The sequence below is a fragment of the Chelonoidis abingdonii genome, chromosome 11, assembly GCF_003597395.2.
Source record: "Chelonoidis abingdonii isolate Lonesome George chromosome 11, CheloAbing_2.0, whole genome shotgun sequence".
Taxonomy (NCBI): domain Eukaryota; kingdom Metazoa; phylum Chordata; order Testudines; family Testudinidae; genus Chelonoidis; species Chelonoidis abingdonii.
Genome location: NC_133779.1, coordinates 43,018,243 through 43,033,499, shown reverse-complemented (window position 1 = coordinate 43,033,499; position 15,257 = coordinate 43,018,243). Strand labels below are relative to the sequence as shown.

At 39.4% G+C, this 15,257-nt stretch overlaps 1 protein-coding gene across 12 annotated transcripts in view; it reads left to right on the top strand.

Annotated features, from left to right (window-relative positions):
• MYO9B (myosin IXB) overlaps positions 1 to 15,257 on the top strand; it is a 79,344-nt gene that overhangs the window by 2,582 nt on the left and 61,505 nt on the right. For all 12 annotated transcript variants that reach the window (XM_075070967.1, XM_075070966.1, XM_075070965.1 and 9 more), the window contains exon 2: positions 11,262 to 12,155. In XM_075070967.1, the coding sequence (XP_074927068.1) occupies positions 11,319 to 12,155 (837 nt within the window). In that variant the 5' untranslated portion in view covers positions 11,262 to 11,318. The remainder of the gene's footprint in view (positions 1 to 11,261; positions 12,156 to 15,257) is intronic.

Here is a 15,257-nt window from a genome sequence, read left to right as displayed (position 1 = left end):
TTCCTTGTATAAAAAACTAATGAAATAATAATGGGTGGCACATCTGTGAAAGAATTAGCAGAACCTCTTTGTTTTCGTCTTTGACTTTACCTGCCTTGTCACTGAGGTCAGTTTCTCTTGTGTGCCTTGTTTTGTTTACTGATTACATCAAGTGCCTTTTTAATGATGAAGTGAAGCATGTAGAGTTGGATTTACCTGGGCTTTATTATGATATCATATACAATATTGAGCTTCAATTGGTAACATGGTAGAGATTTTTGCAGATATAATATGCTATACTACTTTAAAAAGCAATGGTCTTTAGCCGCACAGTGTTTGTAAAGCTGTTTCAGATATACCTAGATTATGGTATGGCTCAGTAAATTATTTTTAAATGCACATAAAATGTAGAGATAAAAGTACCTTAAGTGAATTCTCATAGGTGTAATTATAGTACCCAGCACAATGGGGACCCAGCCTCCTTTAGGAAAATAGGCTCTGACAGAGTACTACACTTCTACCTCGATACAACGCTGTCCTTGGGAGCCAAAAAATCTTACTATATTATATTGAACTTGCTTTGATCCACCGGAATGCGCCTCTTTACTGCACTATATCCGAATTCGTATTATATCGAGTGGCGTTATATCAAGGTAGTGGTTTACTACTAATCGAATGAAGAGCTGAGGGAGAGTCAACATGGCTTTTGTAAAGGGAAATCCTACCCCACCAAACTATTAGAATTTTTTGATGCGGGCCAACAAGCATGTGGACCAAGTTCATCCAGTACTTGGACTTTCAGAAAATCTTTGACAAGATCCTTCACTGACTCTTAAGCAAAGTAGGAAGTCATAGGATAAGAGGGAAGGTCCTCTCATGGATCAATAACCGGTTAAAAGATAAGAAACAAAATGTAGGAATAAATGGTCAGTTTTCACAGTGGAGAGGTAAATAGCAGGATCCCCCAGGGACCTATACTGGGACCAGTGCTATTCAACATATTCATAAATGATCTGGAAAAATAGGTAGAGTGAGATGGCAAAGTTTGCAGATGATAAAAAAAAAAATCATTCAGATCCAAAGCTGACTGCGAAGAGTTACAAAAGACTCTCACAAAACTGGATGACTGAGCAACAAAATGGGAGATGAAATTCAATGTTGATAAATGCAAAGTAATGCACGTTGGAAAGCATAATCCCAATTATACAAAATGATGGTGGCTAAATTATCTGTTGCCACTCAAGAAACAGTGGGTAGCTCTCTGAAAACATCTGATCAATGTTCAGCAGCAGCAGTCCAAAAAGTTAACAATATTAGTAACAATTAGGAAGGGAATAGATAATAAGACAGATAATGTCATGATGTCACTATATAAATCCATGATATACCCACACCTTGAACACTGCATGTGGTATTGGATGTATCTTGGAATACATCCAATTCGAATGTATTCCAAGATACATTCGAATTGGAAAAGGTACAGAGAAGGGCAGCAAAAATGATTAAGGCTGTGGAACAGCTTCCACATGAGGAGAAATTAAAAAGACTGTGACTGTTCAGCTTGGAAAAGAGACAACTGAAGGGAGATATGATAGAGAACTTTAAAATCATGAATGGTATGGGGAAGAGTTATTTACCCCTTCACATAACACAAGAACCAGGGGTCACCCAATAAAATTAATAGCAGGTTTAAAACAAACATAAAGAAATACTTCTTCACACAATGCATAGTCAATCTGTGGAACTAGTTGATGGGATGTTGTGAAGGTCAAAAATATAACTGGGTTCAAAAAATAACTAGGTGAGTTCATGGAGGATAGGTCCATCAATGGCTATTAGCCAAGATGGTCAGGGACACAACCCCATGCTGTTCTTATGACCTGCCAGAAGCTGGGTCCAGATGACGGGGAGTGGATCACTCAATAATTGCATCTGACACCTGCCACTGTCAGAAAACAGGATACTGTTCTAGATGGACCATTGTTTCTGACACAGTATGGCAATTCTTATGTTCTTAAGAAAATCACCAGGTAAGATGGCATTAACATCCAGACCACCTTCGTTCATGCACTTTGCCACACAATCCTCATGGTATCCAAACGAGCTCTGCCTCTGCCTCCATAGCTAAGTTCATTTCATTTCCGCCATACAGCCATACACATCTTATTCCTCTCAATCTCACTTAATAAGCACCATAGCCGTAACTCTGACATCAGATTAATTTAGGTAATAATGCATTATAGGCTTTTGAAGTAAAATTATGTCAAGTAGAGCATCTTAATTTTGCTGAGTTCAGAACTAAGCTGTGCATCAAAGGAACTGGATGTGTGCATTGTATGTGATTTGTGCATTGTATGTGATCTGTTGGGACTTTGGGGCCTGGGCAGAGTGGGGCTGTGATGTAGGGGCTTGAGGGGTGGTAAGGAGCAGAGCAGGTAGTTGAGAGGGTGGGGAATACCTCTTCTACTTTATGCAGTACTGAGCAGCAAAGCTGAGGTTGGAGCGGGGATAGGGTGAAGTAAGGAGCATGCTTGCTCCCTTTTTCTCTGCAGCCTCCCCTACTATATTCCAGCTTGTTCTGTGATAGGAAGCCCATGGCAAAGACACTTTATCCCTTGGTTTCCATAACCTTTAGCCATCAAAAACCAATCTTTGATGATGTTTGATTCAGGGTTAACTAATGTGGGAAATTACAAGTCTAAGAGCATTAAAATAGTTATAGTGAATCCAATAAAATCTTACAGTTGCATGTAAAATATCCAGAAAGAAGGATTTCAAGTTGCTTAGACTTCTAAGTCTGCAGCTGATTGTAATATGAAAATGTTCAAGAGAGTTCAAGTTTTTTATTATTGAAAAAAGTGGTACATGTTTGGGAAGCTCAGTGTTAATTTTAGGGATTTAAACCTTGCTTTAAGTGGAAAGGCTCAGTGCAGCCTTGGAGTTGTTGGGGCACCTCTGTAATATCCTCTCTTATGGGAGATGGAGAATTTCTCCTTTTCAGTTTAAGAAACCGTGCTGCTGTCATAGTCAATAACTGAATGTTTCTGAAGCAAAGAAATAATTGAAAATCGGTGTTTCATGTTACTCAGGGACACTAGTATCTTGTAAAGTCTGTGGTTTGAATTAAATATTACTGAACTGTATTTGACTCTGGAGATCAGGCACGTATTGTTGCTGTTTTCATGTTGAAAAATACATAACAATGAACACTGCCAAAATAAAATCATGCATCTTTGAAACTGTGTAGTATGAGTAAGCCCCTTTGTTTTCAGTTTAAACTGATTTTTACAAGAAAAAATCCCGAGTTTTACAAAAAGCATTATTCTCTTTTTCTGATTTTCACCCTACTTTTGTATCATTGAAATATATAAAAAATAACTTATTAGGAAAACACAGCACATAGAATGAAATATATGTATTCAGATGATACATTAGTCTGTGTGGATGTGCAAGCTGCCAGTTGAAGTAAGGCTATGTAGTAGTCTAGAAGATACACACAATAAACAAACAGGCATGCATGCAAGCTCTGAAGTGCATACACATCTTACACTTGGGGAAATTCTATGCCTAAAAATTATGCACACACTATTCTAAAATTCTCCATATTTATCAAAATAACTCAATATAGTCACGCTGGTTTCAATTATTTTGGTAATATATTTAAACTACAATACAATGGATGGAGAATGGGAGTGAGGTGCACTGGAGAAAATTCCCAGCCCCCCCTTGCCTAATAGTAATGTCGCTAGGTTTGACCCTTTATTTCTAATTATTAGTCAACAAATATATGCAGCCATATGCTCAGTGTTACATCATAGGCAATTGAAGAGCAGGTGATGGCTGGGGATTCAAACTCACAATTTATATTGGCTACTGACCATCTCTGGAAAAGTTGGTAGCAAGCAGCTGATAGAACACATTTTGATAGGAATTTTTTTCAGTCAAAAAATTTAATTCAGTTCTATCCACTAATGCACCGTAAGGATTTATAAGGCCATACTGTCCTTTACACCACTCTGGCAATGTAAAGAAGCCTTAAAACTTTTACACCTGTTTTATACTCCTTGGGGAATTCACAAAGACAATGGGGGAACAATTCACTAAGCAGGCACCTGCTGCATTGCTCTGCCTGAGGGGACAGAGCCTGCCCATGCTTACCTGCTCAGAAACACCCTGATGCCCTGCCCCTCCATGCCACGTGTGCTGCAATAGTAAACGAGAGAGTCAGAGTGCCTCTCTCACACACACATGACTGCCCAGACACCCCCCCCTCCCCCCCAAGCAGTGATCTGCATCTCTACTGGTTGCTCTAGGTGCCCAAACTGACCTGCCTGGACTGCCGGGGAGGGGCGCATGACCACTCTTATGGCTTCCCTTTGTTTCCCCATCAGAATTAATTTTTCTGTAGGGAAACAAGAAATCTGTGGGGAACATGAATTATATGCACACGCAGTGATGCAGAATTCCCCCAGAAGTAGCATCTGAACATACTGATTAATTTCACGCCCACCACGTACACATTTCAAGCTGTTAGCTGGCAACGGTTTAAATATTTGACATACTAAAAGGGGAAGAAAACAAAAATCTGTATCAGAACACAAGACAGTATTTGAAAGTTTAAAAAAAACAAAAACAGGAGGAGAGGATGAAGTTGAGTGTATGCGCTGCAAATGGCCCAATTATTAAATGTAAATATTTATATGCTAATAGTTCTAAGTCTACAATAGTAAACTGTTTGTTCAAATGAAAAGTTTCATTTGTGGATTAGAGACACATTGTTTTCTTAAACTCAGAGGTGGCATTATGTTTTGTGTTCTGTTTTAGTTCTTAAGCAACCACATTGAATTCCATTCATCAAAGCATTAATCTACTGAATGCTTTCCCCCGTCCTTCCTTCCACTAAAATAAACCCCTATATTTACCCAGAAAAATTAAGCTTTGTGCACTGATTTTCCCTGGTTTTTGTTGTTGTTGTAATAAATACAGATAAATTCCTGGGGGAAAAAATAAATAAAATAAAACCTGAAAACTCAGGGCCCTAGGTATGAGGCAGTCCAAGTGTACATGAAAATGGAAAGAACTGAAATATATGAATAGTTCTTCCTGCACATTTTTGTTGTAATGGTAGCTTTCTCTTTTTAGCTTCAGTATGATTCATTGGATAAATATCCAGCTTCAAATTATGGCCTTATTTAAACTAAACAGCTACCCTGTACTGGTTGAGGCACTGGCCTGTTTTCCAATAGTTTACCAGATTGTAAAATAGAGTGTGTTCTTATGTACTTTAAAAATGTAATTGAAATTATTGTGGCTCAAAAACAGTTTGAAACTATCTACAGAATTAGTCATTGAAATTGGCTTGTTAGCCTAGTTTCCCAACTCCAATGTCTTCCTCTTCATATTTTCTGTGTGTGCAAGAAGAGAATTTAAAAAGTTTGTGCTAATCACTTGGTAAAATTAAAGCATGTTGCTTCCCCTCTCCTCCACCCAAAGAAAATGATTGGTGTTCTGGGCTGTTGCTCTTCTCCAATGATGTAAATGGCAGCTACTCCCTTCTTCTGTGATGGAGTTTATGAGATGCTCTTATGTTGAATAGGTTATTGTTTGGGAAATCTTCAGTATACTCAGTGCTGAGCAATTTGCATGTACTTAGCATAAAAATGAATATTGGCTTAAGCAGTGATCCTTAACAGACTGATTATATTAGTGCTACTTGTAAGTATTCTGTTAATATTCTGTATATTATATAATCAGAAGATTATTTCCCTCTTCCAGGCTGGTAGGTATCCTTGCTCCAGACAAGTTGGTCAGAGAAAGGGGATCTATAATTTTGGTTTCAGTTTACCTGTCTTGCCCTATTGTTCCAGATTACATTTGCCTCCAATTTCAGCAGTCAGATCAATTTGGCTTGCTGAAGCCTGAAAGTACTTTCCCAAAATATTGGAAGAGGAGATAGAGATGATGCAAGTGCAGCATATAGAATAGTACTTCAGGTTGTGATAAGATAGTGACCTGTGCTTTGTGAAATCCTTTGCAGCACACTGATCCCATGTTGTTCCTCTATTCATGTCTGCAGAGGTAACAAGAGTCTGGTGGACTGGAATCCAGGTCTGAGAGTCAAGAACTCCTTAGTTCTAACCTTGTCTTAGCCAGTGAGCTGCTGTGATCACAGCCAAGGCACTTAATTATCTCTGTATAAGTTTCCTCCTCTGTAAGATGAGGGAAATACCTGCCTCCTAGCTTTGTGAGGATTAATAGTTTTTGTACAGTGTTTTAAAGATGAGGGGCTAAGTGCCATTTAAATTATTAGTTTTTAATGCGGCAAGGTTCTATTTGTATTAATACAACTATAAAAGGGAAGTAACAAAACTGAAGCCAGTTGTTGGTTCATGATGTCAGTGTGCATTGCCCACTTGCTAAATTTTCAGACAATCATCTTTCATGCTCTCTCCCATGCTGCCTCTCAGACTTGTGAGGTGCTCCCTATAAACATCCACAAAGCTACCTCTTTATTCTCCTTCAAATCCTTCCTTAAAATTCTCCTGTCCTGTGACTGTGCTGCTGCTGGTGTGCAGAAGCCACTGCCTGTCATGGTGACCAATATTGTCTTATTGTTTTCTTGTACTCCCTATCTGTCTGTATCCATCCGTTGTCTCTTGTCATATACTTAGACTTTAAGCTCTTTGGGACAAGGACTTTTTGTTCTGTTTGTTCAGCACCTAGTACTATGGGATCCTGATTCATTACTAGGGCTTCTCGGGTGCTCCTGTAATACAAATAATAAAAAATAACATTGTTTGGGTCATATGATAAATGTCCTCCTTTAAGTCAATAAAGAAATCAAGAGAGGCAGAAGAAGATAATTTTATCTGAAGGTCTGTGGTTTGGTTTCTTTTGTATCAGCCTAGAGATCTAGTAATTCTCCAGTAGTACCTCGTGAATTCACTTCTGTAATGTACTCTACTAGCTCTAGCAGACTGCTTAGGCGTACTATTTCCTTCTGAAATTCCAGTAATAGTCTGTGACAACAAACATTCATCTTAAGAGTCTAATTTTCTTCTGTGTCCAATATCTCTGCTGCAGCTGACCTCAGTTTTGTGTATCATTTAGGGCCCTGTTTACACTGAAGCGCTAAGTGTCTGAATCAGCTAATAAAACTGTTATAAGCAAATTCAGCACAATTTTTAAATATAGTTTGCCTGACCAGCATTGACTAGTTTCTGCCTAGTCTAGAGCATGTTCCAAAAGGTTATTTTCTCAGCCACACTGCCCAGGCCAGTATTTTGAAACCTCAGACAGTCCCCTCCCACCACTATGCAGAAAAGGTCCAAGGACTGCCTACCTGCTTGAGCAGTCCTTGGAGCTGTCATTGAGCAAAATATGAAAAAACGCCCACCAAACGCCTTGCTGGGTCCAGCAGGGCTCTAGGGATATCTAATCTTGGCTTGAGGCCTAGTTTAGTTGAAATGTTTGATTTCTTCTGCTTGAGTGATTTTAAATGTTTATCCCAAGAGAAGTGTATTTCCACCTCTAGGTCAGAGGTTCTAAAACTGGGGGTTGGGACCCCTCAGGGGGTCGTGCGGTTATTACATGGGGGGTCGCGAGCTGTCAGCCTCCCCCACTCCAAACCCTGCTTTGCCTCCAGCATTTATAATGGTGTTAAATATATAAAAAAGTGTTTTTAATTTATAAGGGAAAGAGGGTCGCCCTCAGAGGCTTGCTGTGTGAAAGGGATCACCAGTACAAAAGTTTGAGAATCACTGTTCTAGGTTATGATTTCGTATAGTTTTTGAACTTGTAGGCAGAGAAGCCCTCAGTTCACTACCAGCCAAATCGTGGCCTTGAGCTGTTGGGGTGAATAGCAGAGGCATCTTCTGCTGGGATTTGTAAGCAGATTGATGGGTAGAAGAGTAGATATTTACATCTTATTTTGTTGAATGCCTGTTGCTTCACAGAACATCCATTTTCATTTCTGCTTTGCTTCTGAAGATTTCATGAGACCACTTTTAGCTCTTTTTAAAGGATACTGTCAAGGTAATTAGGCCTAATAATTGATATGCTTTAAAGTTTATAATTTTATGACACTGGGCTGAGGATCTCCTTCTGTTTGTATTTGAAGTGGATTATTGCAATGTTGCATTTTAGACTACTCCAAAGTGAACTTTAACATTTTAGTTTTAATGGTTTTGGTTACTTCATGCGAAATAATTATTGAATAATTTAATCTGGATCTTTCAAAGGCAAATCAATTCCAAAGGAGTTCATTGAAAGCTGAGTACCCAATTTCCTTAGAGTCCCATAAAAATCCCAGCCTTTAACATTAAAATAACCTTTAACATCAATATTAAACAACTCTCTAAATATTTTACATGAGGTGGCTGTTCCACAAGGAGGAAGAGGGCCTCTGAAAATTTAACTGTGTTAAAATAAAGCAAACCGCATCTGGATTTCGTATTTGGTTGAAGTGAAGCAACCATTATAGTGACTCTTCCTATTTTCTCCATCTGTGAATGTATGTAGTAATTATGTTGCAGCAAGTTCTTTTCACTGAAGACTCTGTGCCTAGACCATCCCAGCGAGGAGACAGAACTCCCTTGTCTGTTTGATGTCCCCCAAAGCAGATGCCTGTGACGACTGCATGTACTGTAGATCTGTGTCTAGCATAAATACTTGCAGGTTGATGTCTACTATCTGCATGTTGCTTTGTCAGTGATCAGACTTCCCCAGAATGAGAAATATTTATTTTTCCTGTTTCTCAGTCTTGGAAATCTCCTGAGCTCAGACCACCAGCTGTCCCCTAAACAAGCAGTATTTCATGTTATAATGGGCCTCTTGTCTTCCATGAACAGAGCTGAGGCTATTAGTGTTCCATTTCCCCCAGCAGATATCCAAGACTGTAATTTTGGAAGCTCTGATGGAGAGTGAAAAATGTACCAGACAACCTTTATATTAGCTAGTAGAGGAGGTTAGGTGGGCTTTATCAACAAGGTCAATGCCTAGGTAAGAAAAGCAACCTCCAACCCTTCAGCAGCTGGGAAGTAGAAGGCTTTTGAGGTTTCTATGAGAATGCTGCCTCTGGATTCTGCTTGGGTCCATCTTTCATACGAGTCTCTGGCTAGTAAGTGTCTGAAACTTCTCACTGCTGGAAGAGAGGAGGAATTCTGTGATTGGGGAGGGTCTAAGCTACTCTACTTTTTCCCAGACTGCCCAGCTGAGGAGAGAAGGTTAAGTGGTCTTTATCACTCTTCATCTTCTGTAGCTTCAGTGTTTTTTCCGATCCTCTTTTCCATGAATAATTCCAGGGTAGTTAGCTTTCCCAAGCAGCAGTAAGGTAAAATTCTGATTGTTGATAGTGTCACTGCTGACTGGGGTTCTGAATAGCAGTGGTGAAAGGAGCTGTGTCTTGTAAATTTTACTTTGCTGTTGCTTGGCAAAGCTTCTCCCTCTGACATAGGTACTGCCTCAGGGAGGGCGGATTAACTATGGTGACAGGAGAGCTCTCTCCCATCAGTCTAGACCATCTTCATTAAAGTGCTACAGTGGTGCAGCTGCACCAGTACAGCTGCGCCGATGAAACATTTTAAGTGTGGACTTGCTTTTATATCGCCCTTTAACCTTTGTGGTTGAGTGTCTGCTACAAGTCAAAAATCAGTGATAATTATAGATTTAAGAAATGGATGGGATTTCCTGAGTCGTCTGATCCAACCGCCTGTGTAAGTGTCACAACGAGCCTCTTAGAAGTGAAAGATCAACTTAATTTTCATGCAGCTTAAGGATCCATTCTGGAAGGGATCATGTGGATTAACCAGAGAAGTGCCATTATTTGTCCCACTGTTTGTAGTTCATTCTGCCTCCCAGTTGATAAGGATGGACTGAAAGCAATCTAAGAAACTTACATAACAGAAAATGTTTCAGAAACCCTTGCTTCTACACAGAATTGCTTAGAAATGAAGTTCTCCATTTTTAGACTATGTTCAGGAGTGGCAGAACTGTCATGTGCTTCTCTGGAGTGATTCATTGACCGACCGCCTGTGGTGAAAATACCAACAAAAGAATGTTTCCAACTCTCTGTGGATCTTATTTGTGGAACCCTTTGACCTAATATTGTCTGCCATTGAAAATGACTGCATGTTAATTTTTAACTTGTATTGACTTTTGTACTGTGTTTTGGTTTAATTTGTGATTTGTATTTGGGTCACTTGTTCAAGGAGCATCCTCTGAGTATACTGTAATAGAGCACCTTAAATTGAAGAGAGCAAAGATAGAGCTCCATTGTCCATCTGCCTAAGCTGTAAGATTTACCTTAGGAAACTGCTCTCCACTGATAAGTTAATAATAGAGGTCATTGAACTCAGTGTACCACAGTCACAATGGTTTGCACTTGTTGTGTGACTACCCATGGAACTAACTAGATGGCAGTTGAATGCCTGGTGAAGCACCACGCTGAGTGAAGGACAGTGATTTAGAGTGGATTGCAGATCAAAGAGGAGTAGAGACCAGCATCTTTTAAAACTCTCTACTCCCATGAGACTGAAGCTTAATTGCAGGGATCCAGTAGGAGTTGAGGAGGGGACATCAAGGTAGTGGGAATCAATGACAGTACAGGAGCTTCATGCATGAGGAGCTTGAAAGCAAATGGGAGGAGAAAGATGAAGCAATGGTTAGAAAGACAAGAGTAAAGGAATGTATAGGGGATTCTTCAGGTATGGAATGAGAGTTATGAATCCCAGACGAGCTAGTTACAAAATCGTAACTGAAATGTGCTACAATTTAAACTAATTTTAGTTTTCTCTTCCTCGGATAGGAGGTGAACATCAAAAATACACTTTGGGGCATTAAGGGTGTGGTTGTTGATTGACAGTAATGAAATTAATTCTAAATTGTCTCTTCTCAGTAATTGCTGTGTGTTTTATGAAAGAAATAGCCACTGTGTTACTGTGCTTATGTGAGGAGAGAACTACCTGAGAAAATGCAGGCTGGAAGGAACAGCTTGTGAAACCCAGATGCTCAAACTCTTTCCACTCCAACCTCTTCCATCTGAGTCTCAGTCATAAAGCAGGCCTTTCCAATGAGCGATCATAAGTAAAAATGGGCAGTTTGTTTGAAATAACATCACTGATGTTCAGGAAAACACCTTACTTTCCATAAATTTGCCCATGTAATAACTTCATTTTATATTTCAGATTTTTTTTATTTTTTGGCTCAGTTGCTTTTGTATTTCAGGGAAACCGGTTGAACAGGATACCTTTTAACATCTAACTGTCTTCACTCTCCATTTGCAGATAATGGGCATTGAGCAGCAAGCTGGGGCGGTATGCTGAAGTCAGGTTGGGGGCAGAATGAGTTTAAAAGATGCTGGCAGTGCAGTTTGCCAGGAGAAGGCGGCCTATAATCTTCATATTTACCCCCAGCTCTCGACAGAAAGCACCACCTGCTGCAGAGTGACTGCAACTAAGGACAGCACCACTTCAGATGTAATCAAGGATGTGATACAAATTTTGGACTTGGATGTCTCAAAGCATTATGTGCTTGTGGAGGTGAAAGAATCAGGAGGTGAAGAATGGGTCCTTGATTTGAATGACTCTCCTGTTCATAGAGTTTTGCTTTGGCCTCGCCGTGCTCAGGATGAACATCCACAAAACGATGGGTACTACTTTCTTTTGCAAGAGAGGGACACTGATGGGACCATCAAATATGTCCATATGCAATTGGTGTCCCAGGAGAAGGACGCTCGGCGATTGGTTGAAAGGGGTTTTCTTCCATGGCATCAGGAAAACTTTGATGACTTATGCAATCTCTCCAATTTAACAGAAACAACACTCCTAGAGAATCTCAAATGCCGCTTTCTAAAACACAAGATTTATACGTATGCAGGAAGCATTCTGATTGCCATTAACCCCTTCAAATTCTTGCCCATTTATAACCCCAAATATGTCAAGATGTACGAAAATCACCAACTTGGGAAGTTGGAGCCCCATATTTTTGCCATAGCTGATGTGGCTTATCACACAATGCTTAAAAAACATGTCAACCAGTGTATAGTCATTTCAGGTGAAAGTGGATCTGGAAAAACTCAAAGTACAAACTTTTTAATTCATTGTTTCACCGCACTGAGTCAGAAGGGGTACGCGAGTGGTGTGGAGAGAACTATTCTGGGAGCTGGACCAGTACTGGAGGTAAACTTAGGCCGAAATTTTTCTTTGCACAAATAACTTCTTAAAAACTTTCTGAATAATTGCTGGTATGTGTCATTTTTAGGGAGGATTTTGAAGGCTTTTATCTTGCAGAGGCACTGAAAATCTAAGTCTGTGTTGGTCTGCTCCTTTGAAGACAGATTTTTAAATTATTTTTGTTTTTAATCTCTACAGTTTCCTTGCAACTAACTTTCTGCATAGATAAAATAGACCATTTACTCCTCTTTTGAAATAGGCTATTTCTCTATTTTGCCTTTGCGAGTTACATTCTCATCTTCAAATATGTCAATTTTGATTGATTATATTTTCACAACCAGAGCTCAGTGTGCTGGAGTGAAGGATTCATTGGGGGTGTCTCATTAGAACACTGTCAATATCTGAATCTAGAATCAAGCAGAACCAGTCACTTAGTTCCACTGAATAAGGAATATAGTGAATGTTTTCATAAGTAAATAGCTCGCCATTGAAATAGTTACTGCTCTGAGTCTATTGGTGCTTTTGAGCATGGTGAGGATGTCTTTAGTATTTCCATTGTGAACTCCCTTTCGCAGGGATTTATTTCTCTGCTGTAAATGTTTGCTTCAGGCAGAAGCATGTTCTCAGTTGGAAAGAAATTTTGATTAATCCGTAAGTGTTCTGAGCAAATTCTGTTTTAATTACTACAGCATTTCCAGCAGAAGGAAAGACAGCAACCACCAGTCTCATACAGGGGTAAAATCAGTCCAGAACAGTGTGAGATAACAAGAGGACAAACACAAACACTTCTTGAATTCAGTGTCTTCCATTATTTACTCTAAAATAGTATGTTTGGAGGATGCAGATGACCCTTCAGTAATCCACCAGTGAATGCATGACTAATAGCAGGGGAAATGCTGAGGGAATTAATTCTAAAACTGTCAAGGGATTGTGTTCAAACAATGTGTAAAAGTTTTAGCACAATCATTTGTGAAGGATTTCAAATTCTACATTAATTTTGGTGCAGAAGGAATATGAGGTAAAGTTTCCAGAAGTGACCAAGTCAGTTAGAGACAAGGTGGGTGAGGTAATATCTTTTATTGGGCTAAATTCTGTTGGTGAAACTTGTGATCTTACACAAAGCTTTTCTTCTGTTTGGGACAGGTACTTAGAATGTCATAGCTAAATACAAGATGAAACAAAATTGTTTAGCGTACATAGTTAACATCTCTGCACTCATTGGGTAAAAGAGGGGTGTTAGTGAGTTACAGATTGTTGTAATAAGAATTAAATCCAGTGTCCTTATTAGGGTGGCCACTCATATATACCCGGAATACTGGAGATTCTGGTATTTCTGGGCATTATGTGGGTGTGATTCCATCCCTGTCAGTGTGATGCGCATGTAGGGTTCATGCCATATGGGGGCACCATTTTGAAGATTGTGTCATCTTGCCCCCACTGGTGTGACCTCACGCACATAGTGTGTGCAAGGTCACTCTGGTGGTGTTGGAGTGGGGCTCTCTCCATTATGGCATCCTTGGATAGGGAACAAACGTTACAAAGGCAGGACTGTTGGTTTGAAAACCAGACGAGTGGCCTGCCTAGTCCCAATTGAGTTCATGATTTTTAATGTCTAGAAAAGTTATGAATTTAAGCTCCCATGCTTGTCTTTTGAAGGTGTTGTGCAGGTTTCCTTTGAGGATGAAGGCTGAGAGGTCAGATATAGAGTGATCACTTTGTGAAAAGTGTTCAACCACCAGTGATAAGGGGTTTTTGTCTTATAATTTTCCTATGTGAGTCACTTAGGTGCTTTTGAAAATTTTACCCACGATTCTTTACAGAACAGGGAGCGCATGCAAGCATTTTGCCTTGCTTTTTGCTACTTGAAAGCAGAAGTAGAATTTGAGGTTTGCTAGTTGCTGGAGCTCAAGTTTGCAGTTTAGAACAGAAAACAGGAAGGGGTCACTGTGGAAAGCACTATTCAATCAGCTGATCTTACTACGTCTGATACCATTAACTCTTTTGGACTCTAATTTGCAAGAAGTGATACAGCATAATCAAATCAGATAGCGGGGCCTGAAATCACATGTTATATTTTGCCAACTGAATGAGAAATTCAGATAGCCCAAACTTTAGCAGCTAGATTTGTAATTAATTGTTATGCAACAAAAAATAAATGCTGTTTTATTCAAGCATCTTAGAAATTGCTTCGGACTTCCATGTTAGGTGTATCATAAAGAACCACCCCTAGCTGGAAATATGACTGAAGATTGAAACCTAAACTTGAGAATTTTCTAAATAAACCTTCACATAAAGATGACGTTTGAACATACACCATCTAAAATTTAGGATTTCATGATTTCTTTTTATGAGTATTTCAGGCAAGAACTTTTCTCGTGGTTTAAGGGCCTTTGTCCATCAAACATTGATTCAGCCTGAACTCATATCTGGGGCTTTACTTTCGTAAATCCCTTTGTTTGCTTCTTAATAAAAGTAACAAAATGCAGTACAGTTGTATCCCAAAATGTCTTGCAGAGATGAGCACAAGTTTATACGAAGGGTGATACTGATCAGCTTGAAACTAAAAAGGAGGAAATAAAACATTCATAGGTGCATGAAAGTTAATAAGGCAGCACAGTCCTGCATGTAGAGAAGTTATGGAGGCACCTGTGACTCTAACCAAGAAATATGAGTAGGGTTATGTCTGCTTATTGGTTAGGACCTGTAATTCTCCAAGAGTTCAGCTTGAGTGTCAGTGGGAGCAGTGAAAGTTTGAAGTATAGACAACTCACATTTTTACAGTAGGGTTAGACAACATGGTAATAAGAACTGCTCAAGTCCTGTTTCTGCTACTGCCTCCATTGACGGGTCCCAGTTTTCTTAGAGTAGATGTCCTCTTCTGCAAATTCCTATTCTGTTAAGTGATGAAGAATACTTAAGTCAATTGTGAGTTTAATAGGAGAATGCAATGAAAACTTCGTAGCAAACATTCTGTCTTACAGAAACTGAAGTCTTAGCAACCAAAATGTCCTGTTTCAGAGTTGGTGATTTGTCTACAGTGAGAGTCACTTGGGTTTTTCATTTAATAGAACCAAGCAGAACAAGGAATTTTTCTTAGAAAATGAGTGT